Raw genomic sequence first — 23,612 nt, 5'->3', positions numbered from 1 at the left:
TTTCATCGCTTCCCGTGTCGCCCCGAGCAGAGCGACGCGGGGGCAGGTCGTACGTTGCTTTAATTGTGCTAGTCTTTTGAAGTTTACCCAACTAGCACTAGTAGAAAAGGGGGCAATGGTCCAAGCCGGGTCAGCCCATTAGTCCCGGTTCAGTCAAGAACCGGGACCAATGGTGGCATTGGACCTGGTTCGTGAGCCCCGGGGGCCGGCCGAGCCACGTGGGCCATTGGTCCTGGTTCGTCTGGACCTTTTAGTCCCGGTTGGTGGGACGAACCGGGACCAATGGGCCTCGCTCCTGGCCCACCACCACTGGTCCTGGTTGGTGGCTTGAACCGGGACCAAAGGCTGCCCTTTAGTCCCGGTTCATGCCACCAATAGGGACCAATGAGGTGCCTATATATACCCCCTCGCGTAAGAGCAGAGCACACTGCTCTATTTTTTCTGGCCGCCGAGGGGGAGAGGGCTTGGTGGTGCTCTAGCTCACCTCCTATGCACACAAGGTGTTCGATGGAATGCCTCAGCCACACTACTTAAGCTTTCTCCTCTCCAAGCTCGACCTCCAAGCTTCACTTTCCTTAATATTTGTCTAGGTTTAGCGCTCCGTCACGCCCCGTCCCCGTCTTCACCGCCGTCGATCACCCGCACCGATCTCATCACCGGCACCACCGTGGTGAGACTTTTGTTCTTATGTTCTTTCTGAAAGAAAAAATATTCTTACTTGTATGTTTAGATAGATACTTGTATTATTTTCTTACTTTTATTATTGCATCTTATATAGTGCGATGGTTTTGGTATCCGCCCCCGTCGGCCCTCGTCATGTCTATGATTCGGATGTGGTATATATTATATTTTCATAACTATTGGTCCATTTATTGTTTATGAAAATTATGCCGACCAACGTGACATAGATTTTATTTATCTAGGAGGTTGTTGAACCGGAAATTCCAACCGACCCTATTGTCGAGAGGTTAAATTTAGTTGAAGAAGAAAACAATTTCTTGAAGGAAAAAATAAGAAAAATTGAGGAGGAGAAGATGATATTGGAGTTGCATGTTGCGGATGTCGTCGATGATCACAAGATCAAGATGGATGCAATGCGTTTGAAGATTAGAAAGATTAGAAAATATGCCATTCATACCGAGGCTTGGTATCATTATGTCGTTGGATCAGTTGTTACCTTGGTTGCAATTATGATTGCATTTGTTTTCGCATTGAAATGTTTTACATAGTTTCAATGTATGGTTTAATTAATTTAGATGCTCTGCAGAGCTTTATGTTGTTCTGTAATGATTTTCGCTTGAAGATGATAACTATATATGTACTTTGGTTTTAATGTGATGATGAACTTCTATTAATTTGGTCACTTAATTATCTATTCATGATGTTCTGTAATGATTTTTGACACTCTTAATTATGTATAATGCACGCAGATGAGCCGGCAATGGATGTATGGTAACAAGCACACCTCCGAGTACATTAAGGGCGTGCATGATTTTCTCGAAGTGGCTGAGGCAAACAAGCAGAATGGTTTTATGTGTTGTCCATGCCCTATATGTGGGAATATGAAGTCTTACTCTGACTGGAAAATCCTTCACACCCACCTTCTTTACAAGGGTTTCATGCCACACTATAATGTTTGGACGAGGCACGGAGAAATAGGGGTTATGACGGAAAACATCGAAGAAGAAGAGTACGATGACAACTATGTGCCCCCTAAATACGGTGATGCTACTGAACATCAAGAGGAACCAGACGATGTGCACGATGATGCTGCAACGGGCGAAGCTGCTGAAGATCAAGAGGAACCAGACGATGTGCCCGATAATGATGATCTTCGCCGGGTCATTGTCGATGCAAGGACGCAATGCGAAAGTCAAAAGGAGAAGCTGAAGTTCGATCGCATGTTAGAGGATCACAAAAAAGGGTTGTACCCCAATTGCGAAGATGGCAACACAAAGGTCGGTATTGTACTGGAATTGCTATAGTGGAAGGCAGAGAATGTTGTGCCAGACAAAGGATTTGAGAAGCTACTGAAAATATTAAAGAAGAAGCTTCCAAAGGATAACGAATTGCCCGACAGTACATACGTAGCAAAGAAGGTCATATGCCCTCTAGGATTGGAGGTGCAGAAGATACATGCATGCCCTAATGACTGCATCTCTACTGTGGTGCGTACAAGGATCTAAACGCATGCCCGGTATGCGGTGCATTACGGTATAAGATTAGACGAGATGACCTTGGTGATGTTGACGGTGAGTCCCCCAGGAAGAGGGTTCATGCGAAGGTGATGTGGTATGCTCCTATAATACCACAGTTGAAACGTCTGTTCAGAAACGAAGAGCATGCCAAGTTGATGCGATGGCACAGTAAGGACCGTAAGAAAGACGGGAAGTTGAGAGAACCCGGTCACGGGTCGCAGTGGAGAAAAATCGAGAGAAAGTACTGGGCTGAGTTTGCACGTGACCCAAGGAACGTTTGGTTTGCTTTAAGCGCGGATGGCATTAATCCTTTCGGGGAGCAGAGCAGCAATCACAGCACCTGGCCCGTGACTCTATGTATGTATAACCTTCCTCCTTGGATGTGCATGAAGCAGAAGTTCATTATGTTGCCAGTTCCCATCGAAGGCCCTAAGCAACCCGGCAACGACATTGATGTGTACCTAAGGCCATTAGTTGAAGAACTTTTACAGCTGTGGAATGGAAACGTTGTACATACGTGGGATGAGCACAAACAGGAGGAATTTGACCTAAAGGCGTTGCTATTCGTGACCATCAACGATTGGCCCGCTCTCAGTAACCTTTCAGGACAGACAAACAAGGGATACCACGCATGCACACACTGTTTACTTGACACCGAAAGTATATACATGGGAAGCTGCAGGAAGAATGTGTACCTGGGCCATCGTTGATTCCTTCCGACCAACCATCAATGTCGAAAGAAAGGAAAGCATTTCAAAGGCGAGGCAGATCACCGGAAGAAGCCCGCCATGCGTACCGGTGATCACGTACTTGCTATGGTCAATGATTTACACGTAATCTTTGGAAAGGGTCTCGGCGGACTAGCTGTTCTGAGTGACGCTGGGGGACACGCACCCATGTGGAAGAAGAAATCTATATTTTGGGACCTACCCTACTGGAAAGACCTAGAGGTCCTCTCTTCGATCGACGTGATGCACGTGACGAAGAACCTTTGCATGAACCTGCTAGGCTTCTTGGGCGTGTATGGGCAGACAAAAGATACACCTGAGGCACGGGAGGACCTGCAACGTTTGCACGAAAAAGACGGCATGCCTCTGAAGAAGTATGAAGGTCCTGCCAGCTACGCTCTTACCAAAGAAGAGAAGGAAATATTCTTTGAATGCCTGCTTAGTATGAAGGTCCCGACTGGCTTCTCGTCGAATATAAAGGGAATAATAAATATGGCTGAGAAAAAGTTTCAGAACCTAAAATCTCATGACTGCCACTTGATTATGACGCAACTGCTTCCGGTTGCATTGAGGGGGCTTCTACCAGAAAACGTCCGATTAGCCATTGTGAAGCTATGTGCATTCCTTAATGCAATCTCTCAGAAGGTGATCGATCCAGAAATCGTACCAAGGCTAAGGAGTGATGTGGCGCAATGTCTTGTCAGTTTTGAGCTGGTGTTCCCACCATCCTTCTTCAATATCACGACGCACGTCCTAGTTCATCTAGTCGACGAGATTGTCATTCTACGGCCCATATTTCTACACAATATGTTCCCCCTTGAGAGGTTCATGGGAGTCCTAAATAAATATGTCCGTAACCGTGCTAGGCCAGAAGGAAGCATCTCCATGGGCCATCAAACAGAGGATGTCATCGGGTTTTGTGTTGACTTCATTCCTGGCCTTAAGAAGATAGGTCTCCCTAAATCACGGTATGAGGGGAGACTGACTGGAAAAGGCACGCTTGGAAGGGACTCAATAATATGCAGGGATGGATATTCTTGGTCTCAAGCACACTGCACAGTTCTACAGAACTCTACGTTGGTGACCCCTTATGTCGATGAACACAAGAACAGTCTGTGCTCCAAACACCCGGAGCAGTGCGACGACTGGATTACATGTGAACACATCAGGACTTTCAGCAGTTGGTTGGAAACACATCTTAGAGGTGACACCACTGTTTGTGATGAGCTGTACTTGTTGTCCAGGGGACCATCTTCGACTGCTACGATTTGGAAAGGATACGAGATAAATGGGAATACATTTTACACGATTGACCAAGATCAAAAGAGCACCAACCGAAACAGCGGTGTCCACTTTGATGCAGCCACCGAGAGGGGAAAGGACACATATTATGGTTACATAGTGGACATATGTGAACTTTACTACGTACATGATTTTAAGGTCCCTTTGTTTAAGTGCAAATGGGTCAATCTGTCAGGAGGCGGCGTACAGGTAGACCCACAATATGGAATGACAACAGTGGATCTGAAAAATCTTGGGTACACTAACGAACCGTTCGTCCTAGCCAATGATGTGGCACAGGTTATCTGTGTGAAGGACATGTCTACCAGACCGAGAAGAAAAAAGATAAGGAAGCGAATACATCATACGATGAGCCAAAGCGCCACATAGTTCTTTCAGGAAAAAGGGACATCGTGGAAGTGGAGGGCAAGACAGACATGTCTGAAGATTATGAAAAGTTTCATGAAATTCCTCCCTTCAAATTCAAGGCTGACCCCAGCATCCTGATAAATGATGAAGATTATCCATGCTTACGGCGCAATAAGAAAATGACACAAGCGAAGAAAAAGTGAAGACTTTCTACCGCAACTATTATGATGAAACCATGCCAACTTTGTAACAGACGAGTATGATACCATTGTCCGTTTTGTACATGCACATGCTATGTGGGTGAAATTATGATACCATGCCAACTTTCAACTTTTTCAGAGTTCATTTGAAATGCTATAATGTCTTATGGTTCGGCCCTCGTAATACCATTAATCCCGGTTCGCTCCTTGTCAACTATGTTCTCACCAAGAACACTCTCAAGAGGGAAGCCACGTGGGCCATTGGTCCCGGTTCGTCTGGACCTTTTGGTCCCGGTTCCATGCACGAACCGGGACCAATGCGCCTCGCCCCTGGCCCATGACCATTAGTCCCGGTTTGAGCCACAAACCGGGACTAAAGGGTTGGTCCTCATTGCGCTCAGAGTTTAGTCCCACCTCGCCAACCGAAGGGCGCTCACACTGGTTTATAAGCATGTCCCTCTCTGCCTTGTTGAGCTCCTCTCAAAGTGAAAATAGATGCCCCTATACAGGGAATTTGACCTAAATTCATAGTGAATTTCTTTGAAATTCATAGAAATTTATTATGAATTTAGGTTGAATTTTCTTTATAGGCGCATCTATGTTCATTCTTTTAGTAAAGTTAACCACAAACTTGTGATTCACCCAAATTTCAAAGAATACAAACTTTAACTATTCAAATTTGAAAACTAATGGCACTAACAGAAAGTTTATAATTTTTCTAAAACTAATGGCACTAACAGAAAGTTTATAATTTTGCTGACCTAAAAGAAAAAAGAATTAAAAAATAAAGCAAAAAACAAAAGAAAATAAATAATTCAGAAAACAAAACAAAAAAAATGGAAACAAAATAAAAAGAGCAACAATAAGTATTTTGTTGTAAGTAGAAAAAAATAAAAAAATAAAGCAACAAAGAAAACAAAAAAACAAAAAAAGTGTTTTCAAATTTGAAAACTAATGGCACTAACAGAAAGTTTATAATGTTTCTAAAACTAAAAGCAAAAAAGAATTAAAAAATAAAGCAAAAAACAAAAGAAAATAAATAATGCAGAAAACAAAACAATAAAACTGGAAAAAAATAAAAATAGCAACAATAAGTATTTTGTTGTAAGTAGAAACAAAATAAAATAAATAAAGCAAGAAAGAAAACAAAAAAAAGTGTCTTAAAATTTGAAAACTAATGGCACTAACAGAAAGTTTATAATTTTTCTAAAACTAAAAGCAAAAAGAATTAAAAAATAAAGCAAAAAACAAAAAAATGCAAAAAACAAAAAAAACCTAGAAAAAAACTAAAAAACTGCAACCTATTGGGCCACCACTGCCTGAATACGACTAGAAACCCAACCTGGACCAGGATTCAGGCCCGCAGAAGGCCCAATAGGCCCACAAGAGCATAGTGTGAGATTAGGCCCGAAAGCCTGCAGTTGAGAGGAGCTCGAGAGGGTGGGCGCAGCAGCGCTTATAAATCACTCTCGAGCCCTCTCAACTAGCGAGGTGGGACTAAACTTTGGCCGCGATGCGGACAGCACAGGGGCCTTTGGTCCCGGTTGGTGGCACCAACCGGGACTAAAGGGGGGCATTGGTACCGGTTCGTGGCACCAACTGGGACCAATGCCCCCTTTATTCCCGGTTGGTGCCACCAACCGGGACCAAAGGCCGCCGGACCAAAGGGCGGGAAGCGGCGGCCTTTGGTCCCGGTTGGTGGCACCAACCGGGAATAAAGGGGGCATTGGTCCCAGTTGGTGCCACGAACCGGGACCAATGCTCGTGGTATATAAGTAGCACTTAGCAATTTTGCAGAGTTCATCACCACAGTTGCCCCCCGACGACGCCGAGCACATCGTCGCCGCCAGGCTGCCCCGCCGCCGCCCGCCGCCCCCGTCATCACCGCCCGCGTCCGTCGTCATCACCGCCCGTCGCCCCCGTCATCACCGCCCGCGCCCTCGCCCTCGCCTTCGCCCGCACCCTCGCCCGACGCCGTCGCCGCGCGCCGTCCCTGCACCGACGCGCGCCGCTCCTGCCCCGACGCCGTCGCCGTGCCAATCCCCGCGCGCCTGCTCGCCCCGACGCCGCCCGCCGCACGCTCCTCCCTCTGTGAGCACCGTGCCTCTGCGGCCCCGCCGCCGCCGTGCTATTTTTTTAGTTTATACATGCTATTTTTTATATGTTTTTAGATTCATATATGTATGTATGTATTTTTTAGATATATGTATTTTTTTATGTTTGTACATATATGTGTGTATGTATTTTTTACATGTTTTTTGTATGTATGTATGTATTTTTCAATTGTAATGAAGTTTTAAAGTATACATATATGCAAAAGTTAGATTTTTAGAAAAGTTTTATCTATATATGTTCTTTGATTTAGTACATTTTAGGTTAGTTTAATTTTGAGAAAAAATTTGTATATCTAGCTAGGAAAGGAAGAAGAAGAAAAAGAATGAGAGGAAAAAGGAAAATAAGAAGAGGAAGAAAGGATAAGAAGAGGGGAGGAAGAAGAGGAGAAATAAATAAGAAGAGGAAAAAAGAAGAAAAAGAAGAGGAGACGAGGAAAGGAATAGAGGAGAAGAAGAGAAAATAGAATATTTTCTATTTTTTCTTGTTCTCCTCTATTACTTTCTTCTTCTCCTCTTTTTTTCTTCTTTTTTTCTTTGATCTTCTCTTCTATTCCTTTCTTCTTCTCCTCTTTTTATTTCTTCTTTTGTCTTCTTATTTTTTATCGGGTATGTCGTTGTCCATATACCCCCTCCCGATAACTTCAACACGAGGGGGAGGGTCGATATACCCCCTCCCCGATAACATTATTTTCCCATTGTATGTTGTCGTTGCCGATATAACCCCTCCCGGATAACTTCGACATGAGGGGAGGTCGATATATATACCCCCTCTCGACCGTGATAACTTATACCACGGCAACACCCCCCTCGGCCCTCTCGCTCGACCAAAACTCTCGAGGACACCCAAACCCTAGAGAAAAAACGATGTTGGTCTCCTACCCCCTCCCACCGCGCCCCTACCCGACAAACTCTCTCGAGGCAGCGTCGAGGCCACTAATTAGTATGATTCCTTACTGTGATTAGCTAGCTAGTTCTACGTTTGCCACTAATATATCCATATCTGTCATGTTTGAATAATAATTGCCATGTTGTAAATATTTGTAGAAACTATGGACACCCCCCGAGACGAAGCAACAGAAGTGATGTTGGAGGAGATAATCGCACATGGAAGTGATGCCGTCTTATCGTTTCTGAATGACACCGATGGTCTGGAAGGACAGGTAGAAGAAGCAGGCAATTATGATGGCTCATTTGACCGAATGCCGGTGCAAGAAGAAGACCATGAGGACGGCTCCGGTGACCCGATGACGGTGCAAGAAGGAGACCGTGATGAAAGCTCCGGTGACTGAACCGAGTCTGGCCAGGTATATATATTATTTAAGCCTGTGCTGACTAGCTAATTGATGCATTCATTGTTTTGGTATATGTACACATATTAATTAACTCTCTTCTTTCTTCTTTTTTCTAGCCCAACGGATCGAGCACAACTTCGGTAAGGAGACGAGGCCTGAAGAAAAAGTTCAGCTCGGATGAAAGGATTGAGATCACAGCAATCGCGCGCGATGGCGAACCGATTGAACCCATCCGGACAAAGAACGCATTTGCTGCTCAGTGCGGGGTTCTTGTTAGGGACAAGATCCCGATCAGCATCCACCAATGGTATAATCCTAAGGAGGAAGACCCTCAGGTGTCTTATGTTAATGATATGCAGAAAGATGATCTTTGGACTGAGCTGAAGGCAAATTTCACCCTACTGCTAGAGGAGGATCCGGAGAAGCCAGTTAAAGAGCAATTAATCAAGTCTTGTGCTCTTAAGAAGATGGCAGCACTATTCAGGAGGTGGAGGAAAGAGCTGAAAAAGTTTGTCGACAAAGAAGAGACACCAGAATTCATCGCCAAATATGAGAAGATTAGAGATCACTGGCCCGCATTTGTGGCCCACACGACTTCGGAAAAGAGTAAGAAGATGTCGGCGACAAACAAGCAAAATGCTGCGATGAAGAAGTTTCACCATTGCACGGGGTCAGGTGGCTACGTCAAAGCCCGGCCTAAGTGGTCCAAGGCTGATAATGATCTGCTTGATAAAGGGATTGAACCAGAGACAATGAGATGGCCAGACCGTTGCCGGACTTGGTTCTTCGGGGCTGGCGGAACCTTGGACCCTGTATCAGGGAAGTGTCCTTGGACGGACGAGCAACTGAAAACACCAATCAACATGCTTCGACACTATATCAATGCAGCGCAGCAAGGGACATTCGTTCCAGACAGGGAGAAGGACGAGCTCACAATGGCCCTCGGGAATCCTGAGCACCCTGCACGGACACGAGGCACGCTAGGCTCCATTCTATGGAAGGTTGGTTTTCTGGAAGCAGGGGGGTACAAAACCCACGAGAGGAGGAAGAAACTGGAGCAGAGCCAACTGCAGGCGCTGCACGAAAGGGTACAACGACTAGAGGAACGAGAAGCAGATCGCAGCAAACGACCTGCCGAAGCTTCCCCCGAAGCTACCCCGCCATCTCAGCAGAGAAGCAGCGTGGCTTCCACCGAGCTACTTCAGCCGGAGCATGTCTTGACTGCTCCTGCTAGCTACCCCGTGGATTTTATCACGGAGGCTCAAAATTGCCACCTTATGACGCAATGGCAGAACTTAAAAGTCAAGGCGGCTGTCGGCCAAGTTTGACCTTCTGAACCCGGCGCAACTTTTCACTGTCGTCCGATTCTAGAAGGATATGCTAGGGTGACGGTGGACGAAATAACGGAGGGATTTGAGGACCTCCATCTTGACCACCCTACCGGTGAAGGGGAGACTCGTCTGGGTTCTGCTCTGAAGACTCCATGCCTATGGCGGAAGGAGTTCATCAAGATCCCGAACTGGACGCCTTCTCCTCCTCCTCCGGCGAGTCAGGGCACTCCGCCTCCTCCACCGCCTCCTCCTCCGGCGAGTGACGATCAGGGCACTCGGCCTCCTTCTCTGGCGCGTGGCGGCACTCCGCCTCCTTCTCCACCTGCACTGGCGCACCCGAGCAGCCAGCAGCCTCCTCCTTCTCCGCCTCGCCACCAAGGGCGGAAGAGCCCCGCCGCCGCCCCGGCTGCTCCAGCCCGTCGTAGTCCTTCTCCTCCGCCTCGTAAGAAAGCACGAAAGAAGACAGGCGCTGCAGCCGCTCCGTTTGCTTTGGCGTCTAGCAGTACAACCAGCAGAGGCGGGAGGCAATACAAATACGGTCCTTCTCTCAAGCCTCTAGAGAAGTTACCGTACGAGAGGACCAAGGAGGAAAACGCGAAGATCATGCATGCCGAAGTGGATAACTTCTGTGAAGGGTTGAAAGCAAAGAGACATCCACCTCCGGAGGAGAAGGTAGATCCGGTGAAAGCAAAGCGCACTATGGATGCCCCGAGGAAACCACCAAAGTCTCCGCCGAGAACCAACTATGAGCGCATTACTGAACATACATATCTCGAAGCGGAGCGGTCGGGAAGTACTGTCAGTGATAAAAGGTTAAAAGAACGAGCAACTGGGAAAAAAATTGCCCAGCTCGGCGAACAAGCAAAGCAATCGTGCCCCCCGCTCAATGTGTCTAGCAGCGACATCGTCGCTAATGCTCCGGGGATGATGGCCGGTTATGGCAATCTTGCAGATTACCTGCCTGACGATCAACTTCCTGATTTCTTGGAGGTGGACGAACACAGATACGAGTACGGGAAGCCTCTCGTCAAAGATGAAAAATCTCTAACAACTATGATGCGAAGATTCCATAATTGGTACATGAAAACCTGCAGAGAGTCTGGGGGGACGAATGCTTTGTATCTGAATATTAAAGAGGAGCATGACCTCGTTGGAACTAATCTGTTGACTGTTCCATTTGAGGAGTTCTTCGATTTCTTCAATCAAAAGGCCCTCGATAAATTAACGGTCTTTTGCTACTGTCTGTAAGTACTATTTCTGTCATTAAGTCTCTATATATAGCTCGGCTCTTTCATTGCCTGTATTTATAATTAATTATCCTCACTATATTATGCAGATTGAAGATCGCCGAATGCAAAGAACAAGAAATGTATGATATTGGGTTCATTAACACAAATATCGTAGATGAAATTCAGGTTACAAAGCACGCCGAAGAGGCCGAGGCCAACTTGCTACAATTGTTGATCAAAAATCAAAACAAAGATTTAATACTCTTTCCTTACAACTTCCAGTGAGTGTTACTGTCGTGTGCATATTCGGTTTCCCTTATTACTCGAGCGAGGTTGTAATAATGTAATTGATGAGTTATGCATGCGTCTCGCAGATTCCACTATGTTGTTCTCGAGATTAAGCTTGAGCAAGGAGTAGTAAACGTCTTAGACTTGAGCGAGGACATGACTAATTCGCTCAACAAGTAAGTTCAATCGATCATTATCGCACCATATCGGCAACGTTTTTTCCATTTCCTGATATCTCAAGTAATAATAATTATTTTCTTTATCTTGCAGGGTTTGGAAACAGTTTACTGCAGAAGTTCTGGGACTGCCGAAGGAGCTGCGATATACATACCCGAAAGTAAGTACTACTAGCTAGCTAGTTGCGCGCATCTCCCGTTGATTCTATAGCTGTACTTTCATCAATGCCATTTATAATGCTTCATTATCAGTTTGATTGACCTCTATTTCTCGTAAAGTGCTTGTGGCAGGAACAAGGGAATGCTTTTTGTGGATACTACGTGTGCGAGTTCATCTACAATGCGACTTTGAAAAATAAGCGGGGCTACTCTAAAAGACAATATGAAGTGCGTAAGCAATAATATTCACAATTTCATTTTATTACACCATCATTTCTGTTGAGTTTCATTCATATATGTATTAACCCCCTTCTTCAAATTAGACGTGGCAGATGCGGGATGAACTCCTAGAACAAGATTGCATGAAAGCAATTCAAGAGGAATTGGCGGGATTCTTTCTTGACCACGTCATCAATAAAGCCAGAGAATACCATGTGGAAGTTGATTTCAATTGCTAGGGGATTGTAAAAGATCTTACATATTGTATATGTATGTAGACAGTAGCGTCGGATAGATAATACGAAAACTTGTTTGTCGACCAATCTCTCGGAGAAGGAGAGGTCGACCGATCAATTCTCTCGGTATGCATGACGAATTTCTGTACTTAATGGTTCCCTTCATTTTCTTACTAGCTAGCATGTCGAGGGCCTCTCTATGTACAGTACGTAGCGTCGACCAAGCACGGACATAAGAGAGGACACTTCTCTCTATTAATTAGCTAGCTAACACAATATATGAAACACCTAAATTAACCCCCAAAAAACCCCAACCCCCCCTTCAAAAAAAAACAAAAACCCCAGCCACTGAATTGCTGACGCGTGGATGCCTTTTGGTCCCGGTTGGTGCCACCAACCGGGACCAAAGTGTTAGACTGTACTTTTCTGTTGTAATTAGTCTGGCACATCCAGTCCTATTATTGTGGATCTCAACCATCACCCTGGCCTGCGTGCCTACTTCCTTGGGCTCTCTATATATGTAACCACTGTTGTACTGTGATGAATCAATCAAGGCAATCATTCTATTGTCTAACTTGGTATCAGTGTCCCCATGTCTCTCCCATGGCCGAAGACTCCTCCTCCTCTGCGGCCACCATGCCCGCCTCCTCGCGGCCTCCCTCTCCTCGACAGCCTCCTCCGGCTCGTCCTCGGCCACCGCCGCCGGCACATCCACGCCGACGTTCGTCTTCGCCACAGCCCCATCCCACCTCACCGGCACATCCCCTAACCCTAATTCTCAGTTTGCTCCTCTCTTCTCCTCCACCAACCCACAGCCGCCGCCACCAGCTCCACCCGCTCGCCACCCCATCCTCAATGTGGATCTCACTAACCACATCAAATTCCTCCTGAATCCAGCTGAAAACAACTATCACAAGTGGAAATCTTTCTTCTTGATGGTCCTCCTCCGCTACGGCGTCACCTACCTCATCCAGCATCCACCACCCCCCAATGCCGACAACCACTACCATGAGCTTGACACCCATGTCGTCCTCGCCATGTACGCCACCCTTACCGATCAGATCATTGGCCATGTGATCAGCGCCACCACCACCTATGCCCTCTGGACTCGGATCCAGGAGTACTTCCTTGCCAATCGTGCGGCCCATTACATGATCCTCAATCGACAGTACCGCAATCTCAAGCAGGGTGACCTTTCCGTCGACGAGTACGCGCGTCGTATGAAGCTCATCACCGCCGGCCTCGCGGACATTGATCATGCCGTGACTGAGGTCGACCTCACATCGCAGTTTCTCATCGGCTTCGACGGGCGCTTCGACACCATCCGTGTGGTTCTGGGGGACACCGTTCCCTTGCCACCCTTCGAGACGGTCTTCTCGCGCGTCAAACTCGCCGAGGAGAACCAGGCTCAGCGCGCCTCCGACGCCAGCGCCACTGTGCTCGCCGTCCACGGGAGCGGTGGCACCCCCGACACCGGCAGCTCCTCCGGGCCCCCAAACTTCCCCAACAACGGCGGCTCGGGCCACCGCTCCGGTGAACGCGCGGATTGGCCCTCGGATCGGGCCCCCAACTAGCAGCACGGCCGTGGCAACGGCCCCTCTCGTCACGTTGATGGTGGTGATCGCGGCCGCGGCGCGGCCGTTGGCGCGGTCGTGGACGCGGCGACTCGGGCGGTCGTGGTCATGCCCTGCTGGCTTACAACCCATACATGGGTTTCTTCGCCCCCTATGGCATGGCAATCCCTCCTCCACGCCCCGGCTAGGTTCCTCCCAACTCTGCGGGCGTGCTTGGGCCACGCCCTGGCTCCCACGCACACGCCTATCCGATGCAGTACTCGCCATACCACGCGCCCCCGCCACCACAACCGCCGTCATGGGATCATCTCGCCATGCTTCACGCCGCCTACAGCTCCAACGGCTTCCCCAACACCGGCTCCTCCAACGAGTGGTACCTCGATAGCGGCGCCTCCAACCACGTGACCGGTAACTCTGGTAACCTCACCTTCTCGAATTCTCCCTCTAAGCATAATTTATCAAGCATTATTGTAGGCAATGGATCTCATCTTCCCATTCATGCCACTGGCTCCACACGTTTTTCCCCACATAATTTTCATTTACGTGATGTTCTTTTCTCTCCTCACGTCACTATGAGCCTTATTTCGTTCTTCAATTTACTACGGATAATTCTTGCTCTATAGAATTTTACCCATTTGGCTTTCTTGTGAAGGACCTTCGCACCCGGAAAATCATCCTAATCTCCGCTAGCTCCGGCGACCTCTACCCCTTCCATGGCAGCAACAAGGCTTGGCGCACCACTTTTTCAACTACTGTCTCCGATGGTGATGTGTGGCACCGCCGGCTCGGTCATCCTAGCCCTCATACCCTTCGTTCTTTAGATAATGTTTTCCTTACCTCATGTAATAAATCTCCACATGCTCCATGTAGTGCATGCCAACTTGGGCGCCAACCCCGTTTAGCTTTTCTCTCATCCACTAGTCGCACGTTTGCGCCCTTTGATCTATGGACCTCTCCGGTTGTGAGTTTTTCCGATTATCAATATTACCTTGTTGTGCTTGATGATTACTCTCATTTTTCATGGACATTTCCTCTACGCCACAAATCCGACACATCCACCACCCTATACCGCTTCTTTGCTTATGTCAAAACTCAATATAATGTGATCATCAAAGCGTTACAATGCGATAACGGTGGTGAGTTTATCAACTCAGATTTACGCTCTCTCTTCTCTACAAACGGCATAGTCTACCGTTTCTCATGCCCTCACACTTCCCCTCAAAATGGCAAGGCCGAGCGTTTACTTCGCACCACCAAGGATATAGTTCGCACTCTCCTCATCCAAGCTAAACTCACCCCTCCCTTTTGGGTAGAAGCTCTACACACCGCCACCTATCTCCTTAACCGCCGTCCCTCGCGTGCCATCTCCACCCAAACACCATATTACCGTCTTCATGTCATCCACCCCACATATGATCACCTCCGCGTCTTCGGTTGCCTATGCTTCCCCAACCTCTCCGCCACTACACCACACAAGCTTGCTCCACGGTCCACACGGTGCGTTTTCCTCGGCTATCCCCTCGAACACAAGGGTTACAGGTGCCACGACCCCCTTTCCCGGCGCGTCATTGTATCTCGCCACGTTATTTTTGACGAGAACACGTTCCCGTACGAGCCTCCCACACCGTTGCCTACCGCTGCATCGCTCACAGAGGATCCGGTCACTGCGATCCAGCTGCAGCGATCCGTCCCAGATCGCACCGCCCCGACAACCTCGGACGGGTCCCACCAAATCTCCCCGCACGCGCAACCCTGCCACCCCACCCATGCAACCAATCAGCATGCCAGCCCCCCCACACCCACCGCGCCACAGTCCCTGGGCGGCCCCACCACCCACGCACCCTCCGGATCGACCTCGTCGCACACGCCCGCCAGTCAGCCCCGATCATCTCGGGATCCCGCACCTGACGCGCCTGCCTCCCCACCTAGCGGCACACCTACCTTGGATCCCACGCCCGGCCCCTCCTCCACCGAATCCTCCTCGGATCGTGCGCCTGCCTCCCAACTACCGCTTGCCAGCCCCACCGAATCCACCTCGGAGTCCGATCCAGCCTATACCACGCCTCCACGTCGGCCCAAGCATGCAATACCGATTGCACCACCACAAAACTCCCACAACATGTGCACTAGAGCCAAATCAGGATTTTGCCAACCAAAGCGCCTCTTTCTAGCCACCAACTCTGCTTCCGCCATATCCCCCATACCACCCACTTATCGTTCTGCACTAAAAGATCCAAATTGGTTGCAAGCAATGCGTGATGAATTTAATGCTTTGATGATGAATTCGACTTGGTCTTTGGTTCCAAAGCCTGCAGGGGTCAACGTGGTGACTGGCAAATGGATTTTTCGTCACAAGTTCCATCCTGACGGATCCTTAGCACGCTACAAGGCGAGGTGGGTTGTCCGGGGGTTCACACAAAAGGAAGGTGTGGATTATGGGGAAACCTTCAGCCCCGTGGTCAAGCCTGCCACCATCCGCGTTGCGCTGAGCATTGCAACGTCAAGTGCATGGCCCATTCATCAACTTGACGTCAAAAATGCCTTTCTTCATGACGATCTCAAGGAAACGGTCTATTGTGCTCAACCATCCGGCTTCATCGACTCGTCACGCCTGAATCATGTGTGTCTCCTTCGCAAGTCTCTCTATGGCTTAAAGCAGGCTCCCTGTACGTGGTTTCATCGCTTCCAGGCCTTTCTCTTGACACTGGGCTTTCGTGCTTCCAAGAGCGATTCCTCCCTTTTCATCCTCAACCACGGCACGTCTCTTGCATATCTCTTAGTATATGTGGACGACATAATTCTCACCGCCAGTACACCCCACACTCTCCACCACGTCATCAACTCTCTCAAACGGGAGTTTTCCATGACTGACATGGGTGAGCTTCATCACTTTCTCGGGATTAATGTCACCCCGAATGCATCCGGTCTCTTCCTTAGCCAACAGCAATACACCCTAGAGATACTTGACCGCGCCAACATGCTCCATTGCAAGCCCGTTTCCACCCCCGTCGATACCACCGCCAAGCTCTCATCGAGCTCCGGTGAGCCGCTATCCAACCCCACGACTTACCGTAGCATTGCCGGCGCATTACAGTATCCTACTCTCACTAGACCGGATATTTCATATGCCGTCCAACAGATCTATCTCTTCATGCATGAGCCTCGTGTGTCACACATGCAAATCGTCAAACGAGTCCTTCGATACTTACGTGGCACATCCACTTCGGTCTTCAGTTATACAAAGCCTCCTCGCTAGACCTTGTCGCCTACACGGATGTTGATTGGGCCGACTGTCCCGACACAAGGCGTTCCACTTCCGGGTTGTGTTTACCTTGGGCAGAACATGGTCTCCTGGTGTTCCAAACGGCAGCCCACAGTGTCTCGTTCTAGCGCCGAAGCTGAATATCGCGGGGTCGCTAACTGCGTTGCCGAATCCTGCTGGATCCGTCAACTTCTCTATGAGCTTCAGCGTCCTCCTTCCCGTGCCACAGTTGTCTATTGCGACAATGTCAGTGCATCCTACCTATCCAACAATCTAGTACAACATCAGCGCACCAAACATGTTGAGATCGATCTTCACTTTGTTCGGGATCGCGTCGCTCTTGGTGAAGCCCGGGTCCTTCACGTTCCATCGAGCTCGCAGTTTGCGGATATCTTCACCAAGGGACTACCTTCACCGATCTACACGGAGTTTAGGTCCAGCTTGAACGTCCTACCAAATGGCGTACCAGCTGAGGGGGGGTGTTAGACTGTACTTTTCTGTTGTAATTAGTCTGGCACGTCCAGTCCTATTATTGTGGATCTCAACCATCGCCCTGGCCTGCGTGCCTACTTCCTTGGGCTCTCTATATATGTAACCACTGTTGTACTGTGATGAATCAATCAAGGCAATCATTCTATTGTCTAACTCAAAGGCCCTCCTGCCTGGGCTCGGCGCACCGGCTACGTGGATGCACATCTGTCCCGGTTCGTGTTAGAACCGGGACTAAAGGGGGGAGGCATTAGTAACGACCCTTTAGTCCCGGTTCTGGGACTAAAGGCCCTTACGAACCGGGACAAATGCCCTGTTTTCTACTAGTGTAGCTACACAAGACGATGGTGCTTAAAGTAAGACGTGGTCCATTATTTCTGCAATCATATTGGAACTTGATGTTTTGATATTGTGACAGACTCAATAGGTGCCGTCTGTAAAATAGGCTCCAATTGCAGAGCTGCACGGTCGGAGGACCAATACTGACAATATATGGGAGGGCCTCTTGCCCTCAATAGTGTATCTAGGAAGAGCGGGTAGAAGAAGCCTCCGGGAAGAAGATGGGAGGGCATCGGAGTTTTTTGTTGTTGTGCCCCACCTCCTTGTCGTATGCTACAAAAGGCGAGAAAATATCAAAGCACATAAAAACATAGTAGTAGTTCAAGTATTACGTGTCATATTATAGTGGAGATGGAGATGGCACATCCGTAGGAAATTTGTTGTTATTAAAAATGACTAAAACCTATACAGGTCTGGTTATCTCCTCTCCAAACCGTAGAGAGAATATTTTTCTAAGCGCACCATGCTACCACCCCTCTTACACGGTAGGTCTGGTTATCTCCTTCTCGGAAATTAGCTTTCTCGAAAATAATAATAACAACTATGAACCCACTATCATCATGGTATAACTCTATATAAAGGCCGAACCTACCAACATCAAGTAGCTGAGGAACAAAGCAGAAATGTCGACGACATTCTTGCTGCCTACGCTGCTTCTTGCGGCACTTGCGGCCACCGCGACGAGCCTCACCTTGAAGCCGGGCTGCCGGCCAAGCTGTGGCGGCGTTGACGTTCCCTACCCTTTTGGCATCGGCCAAGGCTGCTTCCTCCCCGGCTTCGAGATCGTCTGCGACAACAGCAGGCCTATCCTAGGGAACACCAAGCAGGCTATAGAGGTGTTCGTGCTCAGCTTGTCCGTGACCCCGCGACCAGAGGCACGGGTGATGGTGCCCATAACGTGGCAGTGCTTCAACTCCTCCGGCGACGCTATCAAGTGGAGCATCAGCACCGTAAACTACAATCGGGCCGGTGTGTACCGCATCTCCAACAATCACAACGAGCTCGTCGTTCTAGGCTGCAACACCTTCGTCTACACCAACGGTGGGCCGCGCGGTCGCTCCACCTACACCTACTACACGGGCTGCGCCGCTTACTGCGACAACGCCCAGAGTGCGCGTGATGGCGACTGTACCGGAGTCGGCTGCTGCCATGTTGACATCCCACCGGGCCTTTCCGACAACAAGATGCGGTTCTCGGGGGATCCGGATTGGAAGAACCCGGGCATGCCGTTCAGCCTTTGCGACTACGCCTTCATCGTGGAGAAGGGCAACTACACGTTCCAGAAGGCTGACCTCAAAATGGACCTCGAGACCAGCAAGCCGCTGCGGCTAGACTGGGCCATCCGTGTCAACAACGGCAGCTCCCTGTCGTGCGCCGAGGCGCCCAGCATGCCGGGGTACATGTGCGTCAGCCAACACAGCGAGTGTGTCGACTCCACCAACGGTCCCGGATATGTGTGCAACTGCACCGAAGGCTACGAGGGCAACCCGTATCTTCACAAGGGATGTACAAGTAAGTTTCTGTTCCATCCTTAGGGAAATATGTTAAAAGTGCTGAATCCTTACTCCCTCCTTTTCAATATTATATGATTATAAGGTGTATTAATTTGTTCAATAGTTAAACCCCTCTACGGTTTGACCAAGATTATGAGAAAAAAATCAACATCTACAATACCAAATAATTATAACATGAAAATATAGTTCATGATGAATCAAATGGTACCGGTTTGGTAACGTATTGATATTTTTCTAAATAAACTTGGTGAAACATAGATAAAATCGACTTTTAGAAAGTAATTACGACATATATTTTAGAAGGATGGGTGTAGTTTGAGAGCTAAAACTAATTATGAGTGGCACCTTTTTTATGTAGTGTTAGACATGGCAATTGATTGTACCATGGCAGAGACCGGGATTGAGTTCAATAAGGTTGTATCACCTTGGTGCAATTAAATGACTTCAATAAAAACTTCTTTTTATCTAAAGAAAAAGACATTCCGGCCGACGACAATATTAAATCTACCTCTATGTCGATTATATCATATATCGGGCATAGGATTTAGCTAAAAGAAATTGTTTACTTATAACAAATCACAGCCCTTTTCTAAAAAGTGTGCAGTCAACTTTCAAAAAGTGAAGTATTATTGAGTTATAATTAGGTCATTAGATTGGTCTAAATAATGCTACCCATTAAAAAAAATAGATTATAGTTTTAATAACTTTGTACTAATGTACCTGGACAGCATGGAATAATAGACGTTGATTGTTTTTAGACCATACCATTGTCTAAGAATACATCTATTTTCAAGCACATGGAGAAGATTTTATATGCAAATTTTGTTTGTATGTTGCTTTATGCTACATATAGTATTTACCTATTTCAAAATTAGTGTTGATTTTAAACAAATTTATAAAGTTGCAGAGCTTTTATGTATTTAGTGTGTATTCTCTTTCAAACTAAATAAGTGCATCACACCAAGTACATGTTCAAAAAATACACAACATATGTCATGCATGAAATTTAATACAAGCACCACACTTCATATGCGCCCCACGGCTCAACCCTAGTAACCACTCGCCTGACATGCCGCTTACTTGATGTTTTGTAGAGAACGTTGGCTAAACATTAAAATAAATTACTTCCATTGTTTTTAATTATTTTTGTTGGGTGTGCGAAAAAACTCACGTAGTTTTGTGTCATTCTTTAAATTTCTTTTTATACGAGCTAATATCTCATTCAACAATCTAAGACGTGCACAAAATTTTATGCTCAATTCTGAGCACATCTACTATAATAAATTATGAGCTATAACACACAATATTGGAACTATTTTATTCATATTTATGGTTAGCATAGTTCTATATAGTTTTCTAATCGTAACTGAAAATTGATCATAAACTTTGATGCATGCTATATATCCTGGGATGGAGTGCTACAAATACATTGTGATTGTATATTTAATAATCAAATTTGTAAACTGCTCATGCTTCTTTACACTAGAATAGATGTCTAATTGCTATGTAGTGCTCGAGTTAATATTCAAGGATATGCATGAACGGGGGAGCATGCCAGAGCACACTCTCAAAGCTATCAGAACACTTGAAATAGATGTGTTACTAATACTTATCTTATTATTGACTTGGTTATATTTAAATGTAGAGAATACCTCATAGTTGATTCATTGATTAATTTGCAGATTTAAATGAATGTGCACGTCCAAGGGAGGAATATCCATGCAATGGTGTATGTTATGACATTGACGGTTCATATGATTGCAAATGTCACCTAGGCTACGAGAGTAGTGGTGATCCAAAAGAAAATCCATGCAATCCAAAATTCCCACTTCCAGCAAGGATTGCTCTAGGTATACACGCCCTTTGTTCCTTTATGCAAGGTGTATTTGTTTTTTGAAAAGTCAAATGAGTGCATGTTTGACCAATTTTTTAGAAAAATATATCAATATCCACAATACAAAATTTATATCATTTGATCCATCATGAAAAGTAGTTTCATATTTTGCCTATTAGGTATTGGAGATGTTGTTATTTTAGTCTATAATCTTGGTCAAACATTGAAATTGTTGACTTGCATGGAAATCAACACACCCTATATATATTCTAGAATAGAGGGAGTATATATTAGTTGCACAACAAAATTATTTCCAAGCTATACCTAACTAATGCCATGATAAGGTTAAAATTGTGTTTCTGTTTGTTAAGGTTGAATTCGTAACTGTTGCAAACTTCAAATTGACATTTTCCCATGTGTTCATACTACCCCAATACTGTATGAAAGTAAAAAAATCTATACAGTAAATTTACAGGTATTCTTGCAGTATACATATTCATTATTACCTTCACGGGATAAAAAAAGTGTCTCTTAACTTTTTTTTGGAATGAAAGAAGATATAACATAAAATTCTTACAAGTAACTGTATATGATATATATTGCAGGCATCGGCCTAGGTGTGTCCATCTTGGTTTTTGCCTTGCTCTTGGCATTCATAATGCACCAAAAGAGAAAACTTGCTGAGCATTTTGAAATGAATGGGGGTAATATACTAAAATCAGTCATAGGCCTGCCCATTTTCACAGAGAAGGACCTAAAGAAAATCACTAAGAATAATTCAGAGTGTCTGGGTAATGGATATTTTGGTAAAGTGTACAAAGGAACTCTACCCGATGAAGCAATCGTGGCAGTTAAATCCTTTATCAAGGTAGATAAAGACAGAATAGGGGAATTTACGGAGGAAGTGAAGATCCAATTGAAAATGAAACACCCTAACATTCTCAAGCTAATGGGTTGTTGCCTCCAGCTGGATGTTCCAATGTTGGTGTATGAGTTCGCTGCAGAAGGGAGTCTCAGAGACATTCTACACTGGAAACAAAACCAAAAGCTCTCAGCGGAGTTACGGTTGGACATTGCAATTGGGTCTGCCAACGGATTAAGCTATATGCACTCTGAAGACATACGGCATGGAGATGTGAAACCAGACAACATACTTCTCAGTGACAAGTCAATACCAAAAATAGCTGATTTTGGGCTATCTAAACTACTTAACCCAGGGGAAAAATTTACTAAGAAGGTTATTGGGTGCCAGGGTTACATGGACCCAGTTTTCAGGAACACTGGTATATTAACCTCAAAGAGCGATGTCTATAGCTTTGGGGTTGTTCTCCTAGAACTCATATCTAGGAAAAAAGTGGAATATGGTGAAAGCGGTAGCCTCATCATTGAATTTCGCCATATATATGAGACAAAAAAGAGTGGAAGGTCATTGTTTGATGAGGAGATTGTAGCTGAAAAAGATATTCTGATCCTTGAAGAAATTGGCAAGCTAGCAATGCAATGTCTAAAAGAACGTTTAGATGGACGTCCTGGTATGAAAGAAGTAGCAGAACAACTTGTCAAGATTAAAGAGAATATTGTACATACGACTGCAACAACACTTAGATGAGCAGAGCTACTGATACCAATTGTACATGCCATCTAGTCCAATCTTCAAGAATCCGAAGCTAATTCATATCAACCAGTGCGCGAGCCTAGCGTAAGAAAGTGAATTTTATTGGATTGTACCTTGCATTATAATCCATAGGTATTATCATAGTGTGTGCTTGATAATTTATGTAAGCGTCCATTATATATGGACTATGCCGTTCTCTCTGTTTAATACATTGAATGGAGAAAGTATATGTATATTGGAAGTAACACTCCTTGGTTTGTTGTTGCATGTCTAAAGTATTATATCTGTATGTTGGTGTTGAAGAACTCTTGATTTACCCACTAGTAGAAAAGGGGGCAATGGTCGAGGCCAGGTCAGCCCATTAGTCCTGGTTCAATCCAGAACCGGGACCAATGGGGGCATTGGACCCGGTTCGTGAGCCCCGGGGGCCGGCCGGGCCACGTGGGCCATTGGTCCCGGTTCGTCTGGACCTTTTCGTCCCGGTTGGTGGGACGAACCGGGACCAATGTGCCTCGCTCCTGGCCCACCACCATTGGTCCCGGTTGTTGGCATGAACCGGGACCAAAGGCTGCCCTTTAGTCCCGGTTCTTGCCACGAACCAGGACCAATTAATTGCCTATATATACCCCTCGCCCGCGAGCAGAGCACTCCCACTGCTCTGTTTTTCATGGCCGGCGAGGAGAGAACTTTGTGGTGCTCTAGCTCACCTCCTATGCACACGAGGTGTTCGATGGAATGCCCGAGCCACACTACTTAAGCTTTATCCTCTGCAAGCTCGACCTCCAAGCTCCATTTTCCTCAATATTTGTCTAGGTTTAGCGGTCCGTCACGTCCCGTCCCCGTCTTCACCGCCGTCGATCGCCCGCGCCGATCTCGTCACCGGCACCACCGTGGTGAGCCTCTTGTTCTTATCTTCTTTCTGAAAGGAAAAAAAATTCTTACTTGTATGTTTATATAGATACTTGTATAATTTTCTTACTTTTATTATTGCATCTTATATAGTGCGATGGTTTTGGTATCCGCCCCCGTCGGCCCTCGTCTTGTCTATGGTTCGGATGTGGTATATATTATCTTTTCATAACTATTGGTTCATCTACTGTTTATGACAATTATACCGACCAACGTGACATAGATTTTATTTATCTAGGAGGTTGTTGAACCGGAA

At 46.5% G+C, this 23,612-nt stretch overlaps 1 protein-coding gene across 1 annotated transcript; it reads left to right on the top strand.

Moving 5' to 3' along the window:
• Positions 1 to 18,107: 18,107 nt before the first annotated feature.
• Positions 18,108 to 22,441, top strand: LOC123138590 (wall-associated receptor kinase 4-like). The gene is made up of 2 exons (XM_044558556.1): positions 18,108 to 18,996; positions 21,438 to 22,441. Exons 1-2 carry the CDS (start codon positions 18,108 to 18,110, stop codon positions 22,439 to 22,441), a joined length of 1,893 nt encoding a protein of 630 aa, XP_044414491.1.
• Positions 22,442 to 23,612: the final 1,171 nt, after the last annotated feature.

Source organism: Triticum aestivum, chromosome 6B (assembly GCF_018294505.1).
Source record: "Triticum aestivum cultivar Chinese Spring chromosome 6B, IWGSC CS RefSeq v2.1, whole genome shotgun sequence".
NCBI classification, from domain to species: Eukaryota; Viridiplantae; Streptophyta; class Magnoliopsida; order Poales; family Poaceae; genus Triticum; species Triticum aestivum.
Note: the sequence above shows the minus strand (reverse complement) of the source record. Positions and strands in the feature narration are given on the sequence as shown.